Source organism: Penicillium concentricum (assembly GCF_028827145.1).
Source record: "Penicillium concentricum strain IBT 3081 chromosome Unknown utg000006l_segment0_segment0, whole genome shotgun sequence".
NCBI lineage: Eukaryota > Fungi > Ascomycota > Eurotiomycetes > Eurotiales > Aspergillaceae > Penicillium > Penicillium concentricum.
The window spans coordinates 1,968,912-1,989,776 of NW_026622759.1; the positions used below are offsets into that span (position 1 = coordinate 1,968,912).

General features: G+C 49.2%; 6 protein-coding genes across 6 annotated transcripts; 3 read left to right on the top strand and 3 right to left on the bottom strand.

Moving 5' to 3' along the window:
* Window positions 1-43: 43 nt before the first annotated feature.
* On the top strand, window positions 44-7,166 carry N7517_010939 (uncharacterized protein; the record flags this gene model as incomplete). Its single annotated transcript, XM_056728662.1, has 2 exons — window positions 44-7,075; window positions 7,125-7,166. 2 exons carry the CDS (start codon window positions 44-46, stop codon window positions 7,164-7,166), a joined length of 7,074 nt encoding a protein of 2,357 aa, XP_056574477.1.
* Window positions 7,167-7,465: 299 nt separating this feature from the next.
* On the bottom strand, window positions 7,466-8,767 carry N7517_010940 (metal-dependent hydrolase family protein; the record flags this gene model as incomplete). Its single annotated transcript, XM_056728663.1, has 1 exon — window positions 7,466-8,767. One exon carries the CDS (start codon window positions 8,765-8,767, stop codon window positions 7,466-7,468), a length of 1,302 nt encoding a protein of 433 aa, XP_056574478.1.
* Window positions 8,768-9,890: 1,123 nt separating this feature from the next.
* On the bottom strand, window positions 9,891-12,522 carry N7517_010941 (AP-3 complex subunit beta; the record flags this gene model as incomplete). Its single annotated transcript, XM_056728664.1, has 3 exons — window positions 9,891-12,224; window positions 12,287-12,444; window positions 12,510-12,522. 3 exons carry the CDS (start codon window positions 12,520-12,522, stop codon window positions 9,891-9,893), a joined length of 2,505 nt encoding a protein of 834 aa, XP_056574479.1.
* Window positions 12,523-12,847: 325 nt separating this feature from the next.
* N7517_010942 (uncharacterized protein) lies at window positions 12,848-13,489 on the top strand (the record flags this gene model as incomplete). The annotated part of the gene is made up of 1 exon (XM_056728665.1): window positions 12,848-13,489. The coding sequence occupies one exon, from the start codon at window positions 12,848-12,850 to the stop codon at window positions 13,487-13,489; it is 642 nt and encodes a 213-aa protein (XP_056574480.1).
* A 49-nt stretch (window positions 13,490-13,538) lies between these two features.
* Window positions 13,539-15,212, bottom strand: nuf2 (kinetochore-associated Ndc80 complex subunit NUF2; the record flags this gene model as incomplete). The annotated part of the gene is made up of 4 exons (XM_056728666.1): window positions 13,539-13,749; window positions 13,804-14,718; window positions 14,783-15,043; window positions 15,093-15,212. 4 exons carry the CDS (start codon window positions 15,210-15,212, stop codon window positions 13,636-13,638), a joined length of 1,410 nt encoding a protein of 469 aa, XP_056574481.1. The 3' UTR covers window positions 13,539-13,635.
* Window positions 15,213-15,441: 229 nt separating this feature from the next.
* Window positions 15,442-19,121, top strand: N7517_010944 (translation initiation factor eIF2B subunit alpha; the record flags this gene model as incomplete). Its single annotated transcript, XM_056728667.1, has 3 exons — window positions 15,442-15,491; window positions 15,545-16,520; window positions 18,945-19,121. 3 exons carry the CDS (start codon window positions 15,442-15,444, stop codon window positions 19,119-19,121), a joined length of 1,203 nt encoding a protein of 400 aa, XP_056574482.1.
* Between the last annotated feature and the right edge of the window lie 1,744 nt (window positions 19,122-20,865).

Sequence of the window (20,865 nt, forward strand, 5' to 3'; positions counted from 1 at the left end):
ACGTTCCTGTATATTTCTTTTTCTTTTCTTTGCTTATTTTATCATGGTCTCTACCAACCGTGAGCCCATTGCCGTTGTAGGTATTGGATGTCGCCTTCCCGGGGGCGTCACCAGCTCAAAGGAATTTTGGGAAGTGTTGCGTCAAGGAAAGGACCTGGTGTCCGAAGTTCCGAATAATCGATTTGATGCCAGTGCCTTGCACGATGATGATCCGGGGAAATACGGCACTATCCGAAGCATCAAAGGAGGGTTTATTGACAAAATTCAATCATTTGATGCCGAATTCTTCGGCATTTTCCCGAACGAGGCATCCAAGATTGATCCACAACAGCGCCTTCTTTTAGAAGCCAGCATTCATGCGCTGGAGGACTCTGGTACTACTTTGAAGGAGGTGGCTGGATCACAGACAGGTGTCTTTGTTGGGATGTTCGCAAATGATTACCTTTGTATTCAAGCGGCAACAGAGCAACGAGACATTGTTAGCCCCCACGTGGGAATGGGCACTCATGACTGCTCAGTCGCTAATCGGGTCTCGCATCGGTTGGATTTACGTGGCCCGAGTATTACTATGAATACCGCCTGCTCGAGTAGCCTAGTCGCGTTGCATCTCGCCTGCCAAAGTTTATGGGCGCAGGAGACCGATGCTGCCCTCGTTGGTGGTGTCAATGCCATTCTTCGCCCTGAGTCTACTATATTGCTGTCCAAGGCGGGTTTCCTTTCTCCCGATGGCACTTGTAAATCGTTTGACGCGGCAGCCAATGGTTATGTCCGCAGCGAAGGAGTTGGGATGGTATATTTGAAGCCTCTCAGTCGAGCGCTCCAAAACAAGGATAGAATCTATGCCTTGGTCCGCAACTCACTTGTAAATCAAGACGGATATACGGCAGAGGGATTCACTGTCCCCAGCTTCGCAGCTCAGGCTGCATTATTGCTTTCGGTCTACAAAGATTCCAGCACAGACCCAGCCAAGGTCCGTTATGTCGAAGCCCACGGGCCAGGAACACCGGTCGGGGATCCGATCGAAGCAAGTGCTCTTGGAAAGCAGCTTGGACAAGCGCGATCTAAGGAACAAGATCCTCTTTGGATTGGATCAGTCAAGGGTAACTTTGGTCACCTCGAGGGAGCTGCTGGAATTGCTGGCTTCATCAAGGCTGCGCTCGTCACATTTCACCGGGAAATCCCCCCACAAGTCCATTTCAAGAACCCCAATCCAGCAATTGATTTCCAATCCCTCCAGCTCGCAGTACCCACAGAGATTATACCGTTAGCCTCGGATCGGCAACACAAGCTATGCGTCGGTGTCAACTCCTTCGGGGCGGGTGGGACTAACGCGCATGCTATCCTCGAAGAAGGACCCGATGATACTCGTAGCTCAAATCCCCTGCCCGATCATGAGCCGCGCGTTTACTTGCTTTCTTCAAGATCTCGATCTGCCATGGAGCAGGCTGCCAGAGAACTTGCGTCTTACCTACGACTCCAACAGCCCGCTCTAGATGACGTCGCATATACTCTCAACATGCGACGGAGCAGCCACAACCAAATATCGATCATTCCAGCAGAAGGCCTTGAGGACCTTTGCTCTAGACTTGAGCAGCTAAGCTCTGGTCAGGGAACGAAGCAAGTCTTGCTGCTTCAGCGACGATCGGGAAGTTCTACAAAATCGGCATTCGTATTCTCCGGTCAAGGTGGCCAATGGCTGGGTATGGGCACTGCCCTTGCGCAGCAAGAGGTTGTGTTCCGTGAATCATTAGCTGCCTTTGATGAAATATTCATTGCCCTGGGAGGGTTTTCAATCCGCACGGAAATTTCGTCTTGCGAGGGCGATCCAGAAAGGATCAACGAAACTACACTTGTGCAGCCGGCTATCGCAGCCATCCAAATCGCATTAGCGAGAACGTTTATGTCCTACGGACTGACGCCGGATGCCATCGTGGGTCACTCCATTGGTGAAGTTGCTGCTGCCCATATCGCCGGTGCACTTAGTCTTGAGGAAGCCGTCAAAGTGATTTATTTTCGATCACAGATTCAGAGCAAGGCCGCAGGCACAGGAAGTATGCTAGCAGTTGGAATCTCATGGAAGATGGCAGAGCAACTTATCCAGCGGCGTCACTTGGGAGGGAATATGGAGATTGCAGCTCACAATGGTCCTAAAATGACCACACTCACTGGGAGTACGGTAGAACTCGAGCAACTCGCCAGTTTTCTCGAGGATCAGGGGACCTTTGCACGATTCGTCAAAGTGGACGTACCTTACCACAGCCGCTTCATGGATCCCCTTGAGAATGAACTCGTTGCCGCTCTATCGTCTGTTCAAGGGAAGCAGACCACTATCAACCTGTACTCCACTGTCACCACGCGCATCGAGCCCGGTACCCACTTATCGGGTGAGTACTGGTTCCAGAACGTGCGTAGCCCAGTTAGATTTCTTGAGACCGCGGAAAGAATGTTAGAAGATGGCTACGACTTGCTGGTCGAAATCGGGCCACACCCTGTCTTGGTCTCTGGAACCCGTGAACTTGCTCAATCTGCCAAGCGATCGGTTAACATCTTGCCAGCCATGACTAGGGGTAATGAAATTGAGCCTTTCTCATGTGTTATCGGAGCGGCTCATGCGACAGGTGTTCATGCTGACATTCAGTCCTTCAATGGTGGCGGGGGCCAGTTTATCGATCTTCCATTATACCCTTTTCAACGCCAGCACTACTGGTACGAACACCCGGAAGCTCAGCAGCGTCGCCTTAATCAAAACCAACATCCGTTCCTTGGAAGCGTTGTCCGTCTGACCGACGAAAGCCGTGGCGGGGTGCGACTCAGACTGAGCACAGGCGTGTCTCCCTTTCTCGCCGATCACATTGTAGATGGGGCAGTGGTGTTTCCAATGACAGGACATGTCGAGTGCGCATACCTGGCAGCTCGGGAGCTCTTACCACACATGAAGATCTGGCTTGAAGACCTTAGATTTGAGCACCCTGTGATCTTAGCTTCCGCAGAAGACGTCGCTCCGCAAGTGTTGCTGGAAATTACATCTCCCGCGAATGACTTTGTGATAAGTTCGCGTTCCGCAGATTCAACCCCGGATGTTGCATGGCGAGTTTGTTCTCGTGGACGTATCAATGCGCTCGATGAGCGATCGGGGGCTGTTCCAGAGGAACTAGAAAGTGTGAGGTCTCGCGTGCAGTCCGGGATGGAAGTTGACTCTGAAACATTTTACTCGAAACTGGAACAGTCAGGTCTTCGGTACGGGGAGGCATTCAGAGGAGCTCAAAAGATTTGGCGGCTAGGGGGCGAGATTTTCTCATATACCAAGCTCCCAAGCTCTTTGCACGCTGAGGCGGCACGCTTCAGATTCCACCCAGCACTTTTGGACACTTGCTTGCATACGATGTTTGTTGATAAGGACCATCATGGTGATTCGCGGTATGTTAACCTGCCTTACCACGTTGGACAAGTGGAGATATTCGAAGCAGAAGAGCCTATCACATCAGCATTTGTGCATATCAAGGTGACGCACCGTGATGATACCTTCCTCCGCTGCAATACATCTGTCTATGCCGAAAATGGTCAAATCCTGGCCGTAGGAACCGAAATCACAACAAAGCGCATTCTGGGTCAACATGTACCACGACTGCTGGAACACGAAGTATGTTTTCAGCCTGAGACTCCGGACGGGTCGACCAGCATAGAGATTGATTTCGAGAACGTGCTTGTTCTTGAACCGGAAAAGGGGGACTTTGACTGGCAATCTACCATCCAGAACGCATTCCCCCACACTCAGTTCCATCAGAGGTGTCTGGAGGAAATTGACGTGGCGTGGAATCCCACAGAATGGGGATTCCAGTGGGACCGTCGTTTGCTTGTCTTAATTCCGGCCTTCATGCCGTGGTCATACTGCCGGAGGTTTCACAGAACCGTGGAAGTCGTGATGAAAGCCCTTCTTCGCGTCGCTACATGGCTTCAACAGAACCAAGGGCTACCTACGCTGGTGATAGTAACCAAGGGGAGCTGCATGACATCAGCAGATTCACAATGCGATCCAATCTCCTTTGCTGTGCAGGGGGCCGTGCGAGTAATGGCAAACGAGCTGCCCCGAGTACGTATCCGCTGTGTGGATCTTCCGCTCAACCAGCTTGACCAAAATATTCCATTACTCGAAGAAGAGCTACGAACGAGTCACCTCGGTCAATTCGAGAGCGTCGTGGCCATACGACCTGAAGGTCGGTTCTTCAAACGAATCGTGGCCGTAGACCCCGAAGAGGAAGAGAAACGGATCAAAAGGCGTCTGCCTGCAAGAGGGGGAAATTATTTCTCTGAGCCCGGTGTCAGCGGAAGTCTAGACAATATAGTGTTACGACAGAAATCCCAAGAACAGCTGGGACCGGATGATGTGGGCATTGAAGTGCACGCGGCTGGACTAAACGTCAAGGATATAATGAATATTTTCGGCCTGCTGAGTGAGCGAGCCATTTCTAGGAGTCTCGCAGGTCAGAATCTGGGACTCGAGATCGCCGGGCGAGTTACGGCAGTTGGTGAAAATGTGCAGGATATTGACATTGGCACACCTGTCATGGCTCGAGTGTCCCACGGCCTTGGAGGGTTTGCAACGGCGCACCGTAACCTCCTCGAGCCCATCCCGTCCTCCATGACATATTCTCAAGCTGCCTGCGTTCCACTCGCGTTCATAACAGCATATTATGCCCTGGCGTACCTTGGTAGATTGGAGTCTGGAGAAAGGGTTCTCATCCATTCAGCAGCTGGTGGGGTTGGCATCGCGGCAATTCAAATTGCTAAGCACCTAGGTGCCCGTGTTTATGCTACAGCGGGAACCCCTATCCACCGGGCTTGGGCTTTGGAGATGGGGGTTGAAGCCGTTTTCGACTCACATTCGACATCATTCCATGATCAGCTCAAGGCAACAACCGGGGGCCAAGGCATGGATGTGGTGCTCAATTCTCTTTCCGGCGCTATGTTTTTGCAATCGGTCGCATGTCTTGCTCCATTTGGGCGCTTTTTGGAGATAGGAAAGACAGACATTTATCGGAACATGAGGCTCGGTCTCGAGCAATTCGGTCAGAATGGTTCGTTCTTTGCTATTGACGTCGATAGACTGGCTGCACAAAAGCCGGACTTACATCGTCGCATGCTCAGCGAAGTCTGTACGCTGTTTGAAAACGGCAAGTTAGTCCCACTGCCTATCACGACATACCCCATCACGGAGATCTCCACGGCCCTGAAGGCAGTTTCCCGGTCTACCGTTATCGGAAACGTGGCTGTGGAATTACCAGACAACACTGAGGTTGAAGTAGCGCCACCAATTCAGCTAAAGCTCCGAGGCGATCGAACGTATCTCATCACCGGTGGTGCAAGCGGGCTAGGCCTACACTTTTCCAGGCTCCTGCTAGAGCGAGGGGCACGTCATCTCGTGCTTGTTAGCCGTTCAGGGCCAAAATTTGAAGAGGATCATGCAATCCTGTTAGATCTGCGGCGTCGCGGGGCCAACGTGAGGGTTGAGAAAGCAGATATCAGTAGCCTCGAGGCGGCAACATTGCTCTTCACCCATCGAACTGACTGGCCCCCCATCGCAGGGGTAATTCACTGTGCAGGCATCTTGGGGGATTCGCAAGCCCATGAGACAACGATGGATGAGTTCTGGAGAGTGTTCAAGCCCAAGGCCTTGGGGGCGTGGAACCTGCATCTTGCTACCCACCACATGAATCTGGACTTCTTTGTTCTGATATCATCCATCGCAAGTATTGTCGGGCTCTCGGGACAATTCGGTTACGCTGCAGCAAACCAGTATCTGGATGGATTAGCACATTACCGTCGGGCATCCGGCTTGCCAGGGCTTTCTCTGAATCTTGGCTTAATGGGACACTTTGCTGGGATGTCTGAGAAATCGGAGCGTAATGCCAGGCTCCACGAAATCCTGCATTCTATGGGCTTGTTGACCATGAGTCTTCCAGCAGTTCTGTCCACTTTCGAGCGTAGCATTCTCCACGGTACCACACAACGCATGGCTGCTAATATTGATTGGTCTATGTTCCTCACAGCATACCCTCATCTCATTCGTGATGGTGCTTTCATGGGGCTAAAGAATCAACAAGCTGAGTTGGGCAGCTCCGGGTCCACAAGATCAATTGCCAATTTATCTGGCCCAGAGCGAGTTACCATGATCGCCGATACAATATGCCTCGGGCTCGCCAAAATCATTGGCGTCGAGTCGAGCCGGGTTTCTCTCACGGAGAAGATCAGCGAATACGTATTCGACTCCCTCACTCTCACACAGCTGCGCGGAGTGATATTGCGTGAAGTTCGGGTCACATATCCTCTCATGAGACTTTTCGAAGGACCCAGTATCCAGGAGATTGCGGTGGAGCTTAACAGCTCATTTCAAAATGGGCACCTGGAAAGTCAGAAGACTGATGCTGCAAACGACATATATGAAGGAGGGACCTCTTCAGAACTGTCGACTTTGTCAAAATGGTTCATCGGCGGCAGCGCTGTCAACTCCTCCTGCCCTCGGCTGGTCTGTTTCCCCTCAATGGGGGCTGGGGCCTCTCTTTTCGCCCCTTTCTTGATGGATCCGCCAATTGGACTCAGCCCAGTGGCAGTACAGCTGCCAGGTCGAGAAAATCGATCAGAGGAAGCAATTTTGACCACTATGTCTGAGGTTGTTTCCGGCATCCTTAGTGAGATGGACAAGGTAGTGGGAGCGCCCTACATCTTTTGGGGCCACTCTTTTGGGGGAATCATTGCATTCGAAGTGATTAGAGCTCTCCGAAGACAGGGAAAACCTCTTCCACGTCTTCTAATAACCGGCACCATCGCACCACATCTCATAAAAATCTGGCAGAAGCGAGATGTCTTGCTCCAGAGCTTCAACCAGGACTACAGCCCCGAGTACCTGATGGCTATCTCGCAATATGTAGATAATCCTGACTTTGTTCGCTCGATTTTACCGATGCTGGGGAACGACGCACCTCTATTGCTGAACTACCGATTCGCCGAAGAAGGTCCACTAGATATACCAATCACCGCGTTTACCGCGCGTCAGGATGAAATGGTGTACCCAGACGAAGTTGCTGCTTGGGGCACACATGCGAAAGAGTTCAATCTTGTCGAGGTAGACGGAGATCATTGGTTCTTGCACCGGAACCGGGACGTATTGAGAGAGACGTTGGCGGAGTGGGTGACTAGATAATCCACGTTCCTTCTTTTCATATGGGGGCAGCAAATGAGAGCAAATACAGAGGCAGAAAAAATGGAAAAATGAGAGAGAGGGGGACTGGCGAGGACAGGTCTTATATGTTGGAGGGCATTGAAGGGAGGCTACGTGACGGCGTGTTGGGGCGCTAAACCCCAAAAAGCTAAACTAACTCGAAAAGGCAATTCATAGGGCTGAGCGTATCATTCAAGAGGCCTTATGGTATCATTGATACTAAAAATTGCATTCTGTTTCCTCAAACCCTCAAATATCTACCTTGACTTTGTCCCACCGCGAAGTTGCCACCCTCCCATCTTTGATCACAGCCAGAATTTGCTCATCCACTCGATCCAAAATAGTGATATCCTCCAACGGATTCCCCTTCAAGATCAAAAGATCTGCCACAAATCCCTCCCGGACCTGACCCAACCTATGTTCTTGCATAACAAGACGAGCAGCATTGACAGTAGCACTACGCAAAATCTGCAACGGAGTCAAAACCGAACTGCGCACCGAGAACTCCTTGCTTTGAGCAAAATGCATTGGACCAAGAAGATCAGTCCCGAAACAGACAGTCACGCCTGCATCGACAGCAATCTTAATTGCCTTCAATCCTTTATCAAGAACCTCTTCATTCTTAGCAGCGCTATCAGCAGACAAGAAATTCATCTGCTTAGACATGACATGCGTAATGAGCGTTGGAGTCAAGAAAACATCCATCTCAGCCATCATCTTCGCCGTCTCGAAATCAATGAGATTCCCATGCTCGATACCACGCACACCAAGCTTGATGGCCTGCTGAATGGCGCGCGGCGTATAACTATGACTCGTGACATATGTACCCGCATTCCGCGCAACAGTGACAATAGCCGTAATCTCCTCATCCGAGAACTGCACATGTTCAATGCGGTCAGTAGGACTGGCAATCCCGCCGCCGCCCATGATCTTAATAAAGTCCGCTCCCTGGCGCAGCTCCTCTCGCGCAAACTTATAGCACTCTGCTGGGCTGTCGACAATCCTGCTGATTCCGGATACAGAGCCGCCGCAGCAGAGCTTGGTGTCGTGGGATCCTCGCAAGTCGCCATGTCCACCAGTTTGGGAGAGCGCGTATCCAGCGATGAAGAGACGAGGGCCCGGAATCACACCTTCCTCGACAGCTTCCTTGATTGCGAGGCTTGCGCCACCACAGTCCCGGATCGAGGTGAAGCCGCGGGCTAGCATGGATTTGAGCACATATGGCTGCCGTAGGAGACTCATTTGTTCGGTCATGTCTTTGTAGGATCTTAGATCGGCTTCGCCGGGAACTACTGCGATGTGGACATGGCAGTCGATCAGGCCTGGACACAGGTATTTTCCGGTCAGGTCGATGACATTTTCCTCGGGGAGGTCGTCTGTGGCTGTAGTTGAGCTTTCTGTGATGATTTGAATAATCTTGCCATCTGAGATTCGGACTGTCGCGTTCTGAATCAATTTGCCCCCAACTGGATCAACAATGGTTGCGTTCACAAAGACCAAGTTTCGTTGAGAGTTGAGTTTCCAGGGCTTGATAACTCGGGAGAGGTCCATATTTGCTGGATATTTGGTCATTTTCTTCGAGGAATTTTGCAGAAATGCAATTCCTATCCAGCTAGGCAGCAATATCTCTCAGGTAATATGGTAGTACTGCTTGAAAAAAAAAAAAAAGTAATGAGGGCATAGGTCTCAGCTTTTAACTGGCAGTCCGGGGAGTCGGGGAGTCCGGGGAGCCCGGACCTATAGATAGGACCCATGTTCCGCCTCGGCTCTTTTGAGATCAACTGGTCCTGCGCTGAATTTAGTCCTTTTTTATTAGTCGCCCGCATTGGAGCTAGCTGATCTAGTCGATCCAACCAATTAAAAGCAACAAAGGACGGGGACGATATGAAGCTATTGGCTCCGTCGGCAATCAAGCTCACTAGTGCTAGTATACTAATACAAAATCATTAGCAAATATTCTTTAGACTATTCGTCATTCCTGCTAGTAGTATACTACACCTTTCTAGCCTCCTAGTACATAGGTAGCCAGCCTAACTATTCTAAATCGACGATTGCAAGAACATGATAAGGTTCAGAGTGCGTTACTAAGACGTTGCTCCGGTGGAGATCGCTATACGTAAATTTAATTTCACTATAAATAGGTAGGTCCTAACGGAACGGTTCGATTAGGATATAGTATAGATCTAGCATTAGTTTTCGGTATAGGAAAGTGAACTACTTATAGAATTCCTAGACGGTATTAAACGGCCCTACTTCCGGCATAGACTCGACGTAGAATGCTCTATCATATAGAGGACCTTATACAATGTTACCTATACGTACAGAAAGAGTTATAGGTTCACGGGTGTAGTTTAGGAAATATAGAGTTAAGCATCGTACCTATAAATGATTCTACCGGCTCCTATACAAGGTGGCGAAGGTTACTAAAGATTATTAGGGTGAAGAGTGTGGAAATTAAGAAGAATGGCAATCCAAGTTCTTATAGAAACTGGGAAACTGCAGTTGTTCCTATGGAATAGGGCCAAGTCTGTTGAAAAACACCCTAAGCGACTATGCCATGTACCAAAATTACTCTAGGAACATCATTCAATTTCATTTTCTCGTATTTTCAATATACCCAAAAGTTTGTCCGATCAAGCCAACATCTATACATGTGGCCATCATTCGAACAAGTTTAACGAAGCAGCGTCTGTGCCTCTTTATTCACAGCTTCGTTTTCAGAATCAGTCTCTTCTTCAGAGTCATCTTCCTCCGAGCCAGACTCTTCTTCCGAGTCCGTCTCCTCTTCCTCCGAATCAGTTTCGCCTTCCTCGGAGTCCGTTTCAGACTCTGTCTCGGTTTCCTCTTCCTCTTCTTCTTGTAGCCACTGATCAAGAGTCTTCTTACCAGTCGGGTCTATGGGCATAGCCGGACCGTTTCGGTCCCGGCTTGGAACAGTCGTTTTGTGTTCACGAAGTGCTTTATCAAGACGGTCCCCTGCAGTCATGGAGGTGGCGTTGCTGGATGTGTCCGGTTTCACGTCTTCGGTGCGGAGACTGGGGTCGGGTTCTTGGCCTGGCTCAACCCAGTCTGGGAGATTCGTGTAGCCTCGAAGTCCTAGGTGACCAGCATCAGGGCCGACGACGAGTGTGGCGGACCCGATGAGTAGGTCCTTGCGCGTCTCGGAGGGGCTAGGGGCGTGGGGTACTGGCTTTGGTGCTAGGAGAAGGAGGTTGGCAAGTTGGGTGGAAGACGGCGTTTCCAGGAGGTTCTTGTAGAGACGTGCGCGATCACGTAGGTCGTAGGAGATATCGTAGCGTGCGAGAAGGAGGATATACCGCCATAATAACGTAATACGGTCTTCGGTTGCTTCTTCTGTTTCCTTCGTCTCAGGGCCGTCATTTTCTTGACGGCTCTCCTCTCCCTCTTCATTTCGCTCGGCATCTTCCGGTTCATCGTTCCCGTTGTCATTCCATTCGTTGTGGAACTCTTGCTGGGCTTTGGCGGGGGCTTCGGCTTCGGGGAATGATGGCGACGAAAGCTGTTCCGGCTGTTCCTTTGGTGGATTTTGCAAGAGGTGGTGTAAATACACCTTAGCACCAAGGAGAACAATCTGCTGTTTGACAATTTCCATCTCATCTGCGAATCCTTTGATCAAGACGCGGAGGACATCAGGCGCGATATTGTTATCTGGGTCAATTCCAGCGAATTCGCCAACAAGCCAGATAATGGTGGCTCGTGCGTCTGGGTGGGTTGTTGAACCCAGGTGCTTGACGAGCTGGAGAACTGTATTTTTATGTGAGGCTGGATCTTGTTGGATCAAGTGACGGATGACGGTCAGTGCCTCTGACACGAGGTTGCCGTCTGGACTAGATATCTGGCCGAGAAGGATCCGTAGGCACATGCCTGACGTACTTGTGTCGCCTTGCGCGCAACGCCCAATGGCTCGTACACTCTCTCGTACCAGCTCGGGATCTGTGCCTTTAGAGAAGTGCTCCAGTTCGCTGATTATGACCCCCTTCCAGTGTTTTCCACAGTGCGGGAACAGGATGGTTAGAACCTCCAGTTTGAGACGCCAGATATGCGGCGGGTCGTTGGCATGGACAAGGAAATGGGCCGTGTATTTCGCAAAAGGCTTGGGGGCCCTCAGAGCAACGGCAACAATATTGTACAGAGCGATGAGTTGCATGTCCTGCGGGCTTCGTAGAAGAGCCACAAGGGGACCAACTGCTGACGCAATATATTCTGATGGAGCGAGGTAAAGGAAGCAGCGGACAACGCTGACAATGACGGCGGAGTTTCGGCTCTGCAGTAGAACCTTACAGGCTCGGAGTAGAATCTCAAGATCAGGATCCATTACTGAAACTTCGTACTCTTCGGATTCATTTTGGGTCTCCTGTTGCTGCTTTTCATCGTCGTAGAATGCCTCCGGGGCTGTGCGCTTAACCTTCTGGGTTCGGCGAGGGAAACATTTTCGCGCATAAAATGTCAACAGGCGCAACGTCGCTAGCTGACCCCATTCATCCATATCGACCAGCTTCTTGACTAAGCTGCGATAGTTCTTGTGGATTAGGTCAATCTCATCCGGACACAGATCCAAGAATGCCGCGACGGCGGGGCCGACGACGAAGTATTGCGAATCGCCCAAAAGTATCTCAAGATACCCCATCAATTGTGGCAGCGTGTTGGGGTCCAGACGATAACATTTTGGAATAGCCAAAGCGGCCGCTTTGCGCACGTGTGGACTCATATCCCCACATCCTCTCTTGATGGCCAGCGACACAATCTGGCTAATCACCGGAACCCGAATTCCCGACATAGTCCGAAGCGCCATTGTTCGAATCTGCGGGCTTGAATCGGTCAGCGATTTCTGGATCGCGTTGATGGACAGTAGTGCCAGATCCGGCTCCGCCTCCGCATGATGGACCAAGTAGATGTAAACCAGTTTCTTGACTTCAAGGTTGGCGCTGGCCACATTCTTGACAACTGCCGAAAAGAAAGTGAGGGAGGGTTCCGACCGGTACATCAACTATAACAGCAAATTGAGTTAGCCATTGCAGTTTCCATAGTTCTTGCTCACGGTCCCCGTACCGCGATGACCCTCCGCATTCCATCCAGGACTTCCCGCTCATGGCGACTGTCAAGGAGCTTCTTGATGTGCGCGGGGCTGTATGTTCGCGAAGTATAGTCGGTGCTTGAGGTCCGATTGATAGCAGCGGACTGGGCAGCCTCTAATGTGAGCTCTCGAGCTATGCGCACAGTGACGTTTCATGGTCAGTTCAGGCCAAATAGAGCGGATTGCAGCCCAAAATACCTGTTTCTAGCATCGAGGATATCCTGGAAATTGTTTCCATCTTTCCAGTTTTAAGCGCCCAGTCCAAGGCCTTTGGTTGAGGCGGAGGAAATGGGTGAGAGGTGAGGGGAGGAAAGGCGGAGCTGCTCCGCGGAAGTGAAGTGGATGATGCCGCTACTCTTCGCCCGCCTTCGATCTGCAATGTTCAACTATTTACACACCACCTGACTCAAGATACACGACCATTGCCTTTTGTGGTCGACGCATTATGAATTGAATGATGAAATGTTTTATTTCTCGTTGATGATATCGGAGGGGCAATAAGTGGGAGACTACAGCACAGCTAGTTATCTAAAGCAATGAGTCCAACATTTATGATCGCTCACTGCGATTTGGTGTCCGATCTCTTGCAGCAACTACTTGAAGGCAATTCAGATATCCATCTCATTGTCTGTGCAACCAAAGCCGAGTTCCTGGTGCAAGTCACAGCAGCCATTCGCTCACAGCGCGCTGATCCAGACACTGCCGTGAGGCATGACCTGCTTACAAAAACCATCGGGCTGCTTGCAAGATCCAGCAAAATACGGCTAGCATTCTGCCCGAGTTTAGAAAGTCTTCGGGCATACCTTGCCGTTTTCGGTCCTACTATTGGGGTGACTACCGAGGATGGATCGCTTTCCCATGACCGAAGACTCCTTGCTGTCCTTGATATGATAGCTTTGCATATTACGACTTCCGAATTCTCGGCACAGGGACTTTCAAGAACACTTGCTTCTGTCGTTGAGGCTTCCTCCAGGACGGGGATGGATCTCCGACTTTATGAGTGCATGAATGCCCTGGATCTCTCAAGCACTCTTCGGGGAAGAAAGCTATGGGAAGTGAATGTTCCTTTACTGAGCGGGTCAGTTCGAATGCGATCGGACCAAAATACCTGGGGTGGACAGGGAGTCACCGTGAAACGGGTTGCTGAGCGCTGGTTTGAATTTGACCAGAATAATTGAATTGGGAAAGACTCAAATACGCTTAATGCTGAAATCAGACATGATATTGTAACATAATAAAACTCCTGAGAATGGATTTGTACTGTCCGGGTATCCTATAGCTGACCGCTGAACTCCTGTTTCGCACATAAATGACAACCGATTGATCATAGAGACTTCTCCATCTCTGTCATGTACAGCTTGATATGTGACTCTAGCTTTAGGTACTGGTCGTGGGCTGACTGAATCTCGCTCTCAATGTTCTCCTTTAGGTCGACCATCTAGAAAAGTGTGTTAGCAATGGTTCATCCTCTGTGACACAGGGTAAAACATACCTTCTTCTCTGTCTGTTCAATGCGAATACGTCTTCGCTCCATATCGCGTTGTTTCTCCGCACGTTCCTCGCGGAGTTGTTTTTGGACATTTCTGAGTTCTTCCATGCGTGCCTGCGCAAGTTCGGCTTTCTCCTGTGCATTTTTCTGGAGTGCCTCGATACGCTCGACCCAACGGGCCATTTGACGCTGCAAGAGCTTCTCGGTCTGCTCGACCTCGCGGACGCTGTTCCCCCTGTCCGAGATAGCCTCTGCTGTCCTAGCAGCACGAGATTCCTCTTCGTCCTCTTTTTGCATTTCGGCGGAAATATCATCAAGCAATTTAACACATCCCTGCACATCGTTGGAAACCACAGTGAACGTATCCGACGAGGTCTGCAGTGCACGTGCCCGCCTCTCCATCGAATCGATGGAGGCTTTTTCACGCATCAGATTTTCGGATAGTTCTGCCAGTGAAGACTGGAGGGTAGCCGGAGACTCGAGCACATAAGGTCGTAGTTTCTCCGCTTCTTGTCGAGACCGCACGGTTCGTTCGGTCTTCTCTTCCAGCTGCTGCTGCCGCCGAGCTCTTTCCGTCTTAACTCGGTCGAGTGTTTCTGCGACTCGCGACTGCTCTCGGCCCAGTTCCAATAACCGCGCCTTGAGCGCATCGTTTCGGGAAACTTTCTCTCTCACATGCGCTTCGTTGGATTGGAGGTCCTGTCGCATCTCCCTCAGCCTTAATTCCATCTCTTGATTTTCCGCGAGAAGTTCGTCAATGCGCGATTTTGTTTTCTCTGTCTTGTTGAAGTGCTCGTCAATCACAGGTGTTTGCGATTCTCGGAATCGAACAAAGTTGATCAAGTATGAGAAGATTTTGACGAGTCGCTCGTGCGTTGGTTTTGTCAGGTCTGTGAAGGTGAAGTCATTGACACCGCACTATTTGGTACCGGAAATCATCAGCATACTCTTCAGGTCTTTGTAGCCAGCAATGAGCAAATACCTCCGCCAATAGTTTTCGGAGCATCATGAAGAAACCCATGAGGTTGCGCGTGTCATTGGGAACTATATCAGGGTAGTCGCCGCATAGATCTTCTGCAGCTGCATGCATTGCGGGCTCAACTGTCTCCCGGGTCGTGTTCATGAGCAGTTCTGCGAACCATTCGAACACCATCTGGATTTGCTGGGCGTTTGGTTTGGCCAGATCGGCGAGGGTAAACGGTATACCGATATCGTTGATGCATCCTGCAATCTCTTTGTCGGGCTATTTTACATTAGCATCAGACACCAGGTCCGGCAAAAATCAAACTCACCAGACGCATGAGGGCGTCATTCTCGTCCTCCTTTTTGCGCCCTCGACCGTGGTGCTGGGTGCCTTGGAATTGCTGGCTCATACGGTTGTTATACCCCATCGCGGTAGAGTTGCGCGACATGATAGCTTGGGAACCTGTCACCAGGCAAGGGGCTTATTAACAAAGTGGGTAGACTAATTGTTGTTGATTGGGGTTGATTGTTTACTTGGAGACAATCCCGCACACCGCCCGATCTGGGTTAGTGCCTGGAGGGGCATTATGCAAACCAGGCAAACATAGAATTCATGACTCTTTCTCTTCCTTCTACCTTGCTTTGTTCGCACTTCCACCTCATCGTCACTTAAACAACATGGCTTCTACAGTCTCAGATGCGGCTGCGGCCGATACTAAACCATTCGAGTAAGTAAAACGCGCTCCCTCGAACCCCTCGCATCTGCTCACCGTTCCTTCAGCATTGTCGCAACCTACAATGAACTCCTCCGCTCCGATGCCGACATCACCATGCCCATCGCGGCCATTGAAGCTCTAGTTCTTCTCCTTACACAGTCAGCATCTTCAACAATATCAGAGACCTTGGATCTACTCGAAAAATCCACCGCGCACCTGAAGCGATCCATTCCTAACCCTATCGGTCTCTCTGCCGGAACCGATCTTTTCCAACGATACCTCATTACCACACTACAGCGCCCTGGACAGCTTGGCCCCGCGGGCGATTTCAAAGCCATCCGCACGCATCTCTTGTCAAATGGACGGCTGTTCATCCGACGCGCTAAGGAAAGTCGAGAGAAAATCGCAGCATTCGGCCGTGGCTTCATTCGCGATGGCTGCACCATCCTCACAAACGGTGGCTCCCGAGCTGTCGCAGCGCTATTGCAAAAAGCCGCAGATGAGGAAGGTGGTCCTTCCGCTGTGCGGTTCCGTGTTATCTACGTCCTATCTTCAACTTCCCAGGGTTGCGACCACTCGAATGAAGAACCGGAGGGTATGGAAACAGTCCGTGCTCTGAGAGCAAAGGGTGTGCCAGTTTCAACAATTCCCGAGTCCGCGGTGGCATATTCACTCGGCAAGGCTGATATGGTTATTGTGGGTGCGGAGGGTGTGGTAGAGAATGGAGGCATTGTGTCTCGCATGGGAACCTACCAAATCGGTCTCCTCGCCAAGGCCATTGGAAAGCCATTCTATGTGGTAGCAGAGAGCCACAAGTTCGTTCGCTTGTACCCTCTTGGTCAGTACGACCTGCCAATTGAGCAGCAAGTTGTCGAGTTCAAGTCCGAGGAAGACCTTGTAGAGGAGCGCAAGCAGCAGGCCTCCGCTGACACAAATGGAGATGCCCCAATCAAGCTACCCCTCTGCGACTCGGTTGATTTCACTCCTCCCCACCTGATCTCTGCATTGATCACCGATAGTGGTGTCTTGACACCTAGTGCTGTCAGTGAGGAATTGATCAAAATCTGGTTCTGAATAAAACACATGTCATAGCAGAGCCTTCTCTGCTGTGCATTTCCCAATTTCTCAAAAAAGTTTCATCAAGATGATATGGCGGGGAATAATCTAATGTGACACATGCATTTCATGCGGCCCTACCATGTGGAAGGATCGTCTCAAGTGAACAAGACGGAATTTTCCCCTCTCCACACGTCTCAATCCAATGTGGATATCTATCACATTATCTCCAGTATGCAGCACAAACATAAGCTGCAGGGACGTGGGCAAATCACACCTCTCTCTATTCCTGTCGTCGAACACCTCGAATTGCATAGACATGGATATGAAATGGTTCCGATTGGATGTTGATTGACATAGCTAATTGAGCGCAAAAAGTAATAAAAAAATGTGAATCTCAAGTCTTTTAAACGAAGTACAGAATTGTAGTTTGGTCTTCCCTGGTATCAAACGCCTTCCATCAAGTCGTGCAGTCATCATCATCATCAAAGACTCTAGTTGTACCGGAGCCCCTTCGCAGTCTCGCATGTTGAGCATCATGTATGGAACCTTACAAGGCTTTGCCCTGTACATAGATGGGTTCTTTATCCAGGCCTCCTAGCCCTATAGCCAGCCATCATATTTCTTCGCTTCTCGGTTCGAGGATAGGTTGTAAGAGTAGTCGTGAATCGTGAATCATTAGGCATTCAAGTCTCTCAAAAGAACCGCACAATTCCAATCCACACCCAAGTATGAAACACTGGTTCTATCACAAGGGAACAATTGAACTGAGGCAGTGCAGCCGTTTTCTCCTAACCGCCTATCACACCACGACAAAGAGCTCAATTGGCAATTTGTTTGATGAGAGCGCATTCCTGCGTTTGCATCGCAGCGAACGCATACAGAAGCAAGTAGCCAAGAGCCACAAATATCCACAAGTCGGCCATGTTTGATAGATTTCAGTCAGAAAGTCGGTGAAGGCGAGTGAGATGTGTATGTGTGATGAGAAAGGGTTCAAGGGTGTCAGGCGACTAGGACGGAGTGGTTCGGTAAACGATGCCAGCGTTTAGCTGGAGTTGTTGTCTCCAGTATGGGTGCTTTAAGGAGGTTTGGGAATAATATCAGGTTCTCTGGTAAAACACATAGAAAATGGAACAAGAGAGACTTCATTTCATGAAATCGCATGCTCTTCAGACATTTTAAACACAGCTAGACCGACACTTGACAGATGTGATAAAAAAAATATAACTGACAGCCTTTTCTTCCGGGTTCTTCCATCCAATACGAATCGTCTATTAAAAACCTCGGAGCATGGGACTACACACAGATGCGGGGTTTGAAGATTTTTTACTTCACATGGTATTCCTTCAGATATCCATGAAACAGTAGTTGATTTATTGGGGGTGATATACCGGGGATTTCCTGTTCGAGTTATAGATCGCCGGTTCTATCACAGATTCATCACGGATGCGGGAGGAAATCAGGAAATTTGGCATATTCCGCCGGTTAGGATCTGGGGTATGATCGGTTTAAAATTATTCGGAGATTGAATCAGTCTCGTTAGTTATGTTTGCATTTTTCGGGTACATTCTCATCATTCCATGTTATAGTTTTGCGAATATCAAGCAAGTGATATAGAACTGTGCCCAAAACATATCACACGAGCCTGACATGGCGGTTTGATGAACTTTAATCACGAAAGTATCAACAGGAACCTTGAGCTTTGTCACAGTACATTGAATGTTTATTACAATGTTACCATATCGCAGTATTGGGTCTTGTATATATATCTGTAGCCCCCATCGGAAACAGGTTATACATGGAAAAGTCGTTCTCAAATTAAGTTTCTAGGAAATATGTATCTTGAAGACATCTAAATACAACATAGAATATCTGAAAAGACCGCTAAAAAGACCACGGAAGAGACCGATGAAAGACCACCGAAAAGGCCACACAAGGCCGTATAAGCGGCAAACTAATTATTATACTATATTTTGATCAAGACCCTGAGTCCTTAAACAGAAATGAATCACCACCAGACTCTGCATGACCATTGTGTCACTTGATATCAAAAATAAGGTCTAAGCCGCCTTACCTAGAACGCCTGGAACAACCGCCAGATTCCAAGTGGCCAGAAATGGGCGCAGCTGCATGTCCAAACGCCCTGAACCCTCTACATGAGAAGATGTCGAGTTGCCTCCAAGAATCAAAGTATCATGCCCCACAAGATCTAACCCCGCTCTCCGATCCCTAGGCAAACACTCCAACCTCTTACCTCCAAAGACAAGAATGCCAAAAGCAAACCCATTCAAACAAACTACTGCATCAACGCGCGAACCTCCAACGGCCCGACAGATACCATACCACCCCGCTCCCCTACATGCCTTACCTTTGACAACGCTCGACATGGATGCCCAACCAACAAGCCAGTCTCACCAGAAGCTCCACCTAGGATCCGAGACCCAGAGTCCCGGTCCCCGGTCTACATCCGATACCCACTGCCACAGTGGCTGGTCTATCCGACGTCTTCTGAGCCGACGTGGGAGCCGCAAGTATAACGTCTTGGAGCGGGAAACGAATCGGTTGAGGAAGCGCATGAGCAACTGAGTTTCTTTCACTTCCACACTGGATGGACCAAGTTGGCGGTGATATTTGTATCGATCCGGGCGAATCTGGGTTAGTGGGAAGACAGGAGAATATCCGGTTTAAGTTGGGTTTGGTGGATATCCGATCGAGTTCCGCCGTTTATTTCGGGGTCGCATGGGATTGCGGGTATGTGTATTTTTTGGCGTTTGGTTAGAATTGGCGGGTAGGAGCATTTTGGGAAGATTTTGTGTTCCTTTCAGATTGATCCAATTGGGGCTATGTGTACTATCTAACGTGCGAGTCATTGGTTGTGATGCTCTGACTTTTGTATCTTGCGGTGGCGGTTGCCTTCGTGGCGAATTCTCAATGGCCACGATCCTTCTCAGGTGTTGACTTGGAATGGAAATTACTTTGGAATACAATTTCCAAATACCATGTATAGAATTCTCTACGGAGTAGAGAGTGTAGACATTCCGTGGTCGAGTTCTGAAGAATAAGATCAGGAATAAGGCCCATTGGTGGAATATTCTAATTGCTTATGCTTATGAGAACTAAAATAAAATACAGGAATGTTGTGGCGGCTCCTTGCAGATTTAGTGGCTTCAACCCCTGTACCCGATTCATCGTTTCTTGGCGAGGCCGAACAGCGTTCTCCGATCAGACATCGAGGGGTTGTGATCAAAATGCAGGAACCATGGAACAACATTTGAATCTGAGAGAGTGGAGTGGTATAATATTGTAAACCATGGAAGCCATGTTAATGTTGCAAGGTACAGATCTGTAGGAACACGGGAGATAAGGGGAATACAATATAGCGATATAGATGGGTACATATGTGCATAATAGAGGTAAGGAGGGGGCTCTAGACATCTAATCTTAACCTTGGACAAATAATACAGGCACCTTGCAACCCGCTGGGTTCTCAATTAGATATAATTAGCCCGTGTCCCGTACGTCGTACTAGTTAGACGCCCTTATTGAATAGAACCAAGGCAGAAAGTGAATAGTAATAGATATTATAATTAGTTATAGTACTCTGTACTAATAGATGGTAATCCTATAGAAACTAAGACATCCCTATGACGAAAATGGCCGATCATTTCCCCATTCCAGTATGTGGATGATATTATTTCCAAAGTCCGTACAATAATACATATATGTACGGAATATACATATTGTACATCGATATTTAGTCCCTGCAGACTTAACTAGTTTGTAATGTGCAGAAACTTTTCCCAAATTAACGATCTTAATAGGTCCAAGTGTGAAAAAGTGCGTAAGATCGACCCCATTCCCGCGTGTCAACCCAACGAAAGGGCTCCCATGGGCTCCACCGGGCGTTTAAACGGTATCTTGGCATGTGAGAGGGCACGAGGGTAAAGATGCATACAGGGTTAGGGGCCTCTCATTTTTGAGATCTATGCTATTATACCTATTACTACTTACTATACCTTCTATTTCAATATCCATAATACATATATATAGTAAAAAGGGATTGTATTTACAGTGCGTCATTCTAGAGTCCACTAGTGGATCTCTACTTCTCCCCCACAGGTCAACTGCCAATTTCCAAAAATCTAGACTGTGTGACTTTTTTTTAGGGCCAAAGGTACCAGGTACCAGGTGCAACTGTACAAGTAAAATAAAAAATGCCAAGTCTTTCTTTTATCGCCTTTTTTTGGGATTTCTCCCTTTGGATTTGCTTTTCTGCCTTTCTGCCTTCTCTTCCTCTTTCTCTCCTTCCCTCTCCTTCCCTCTGATTCAA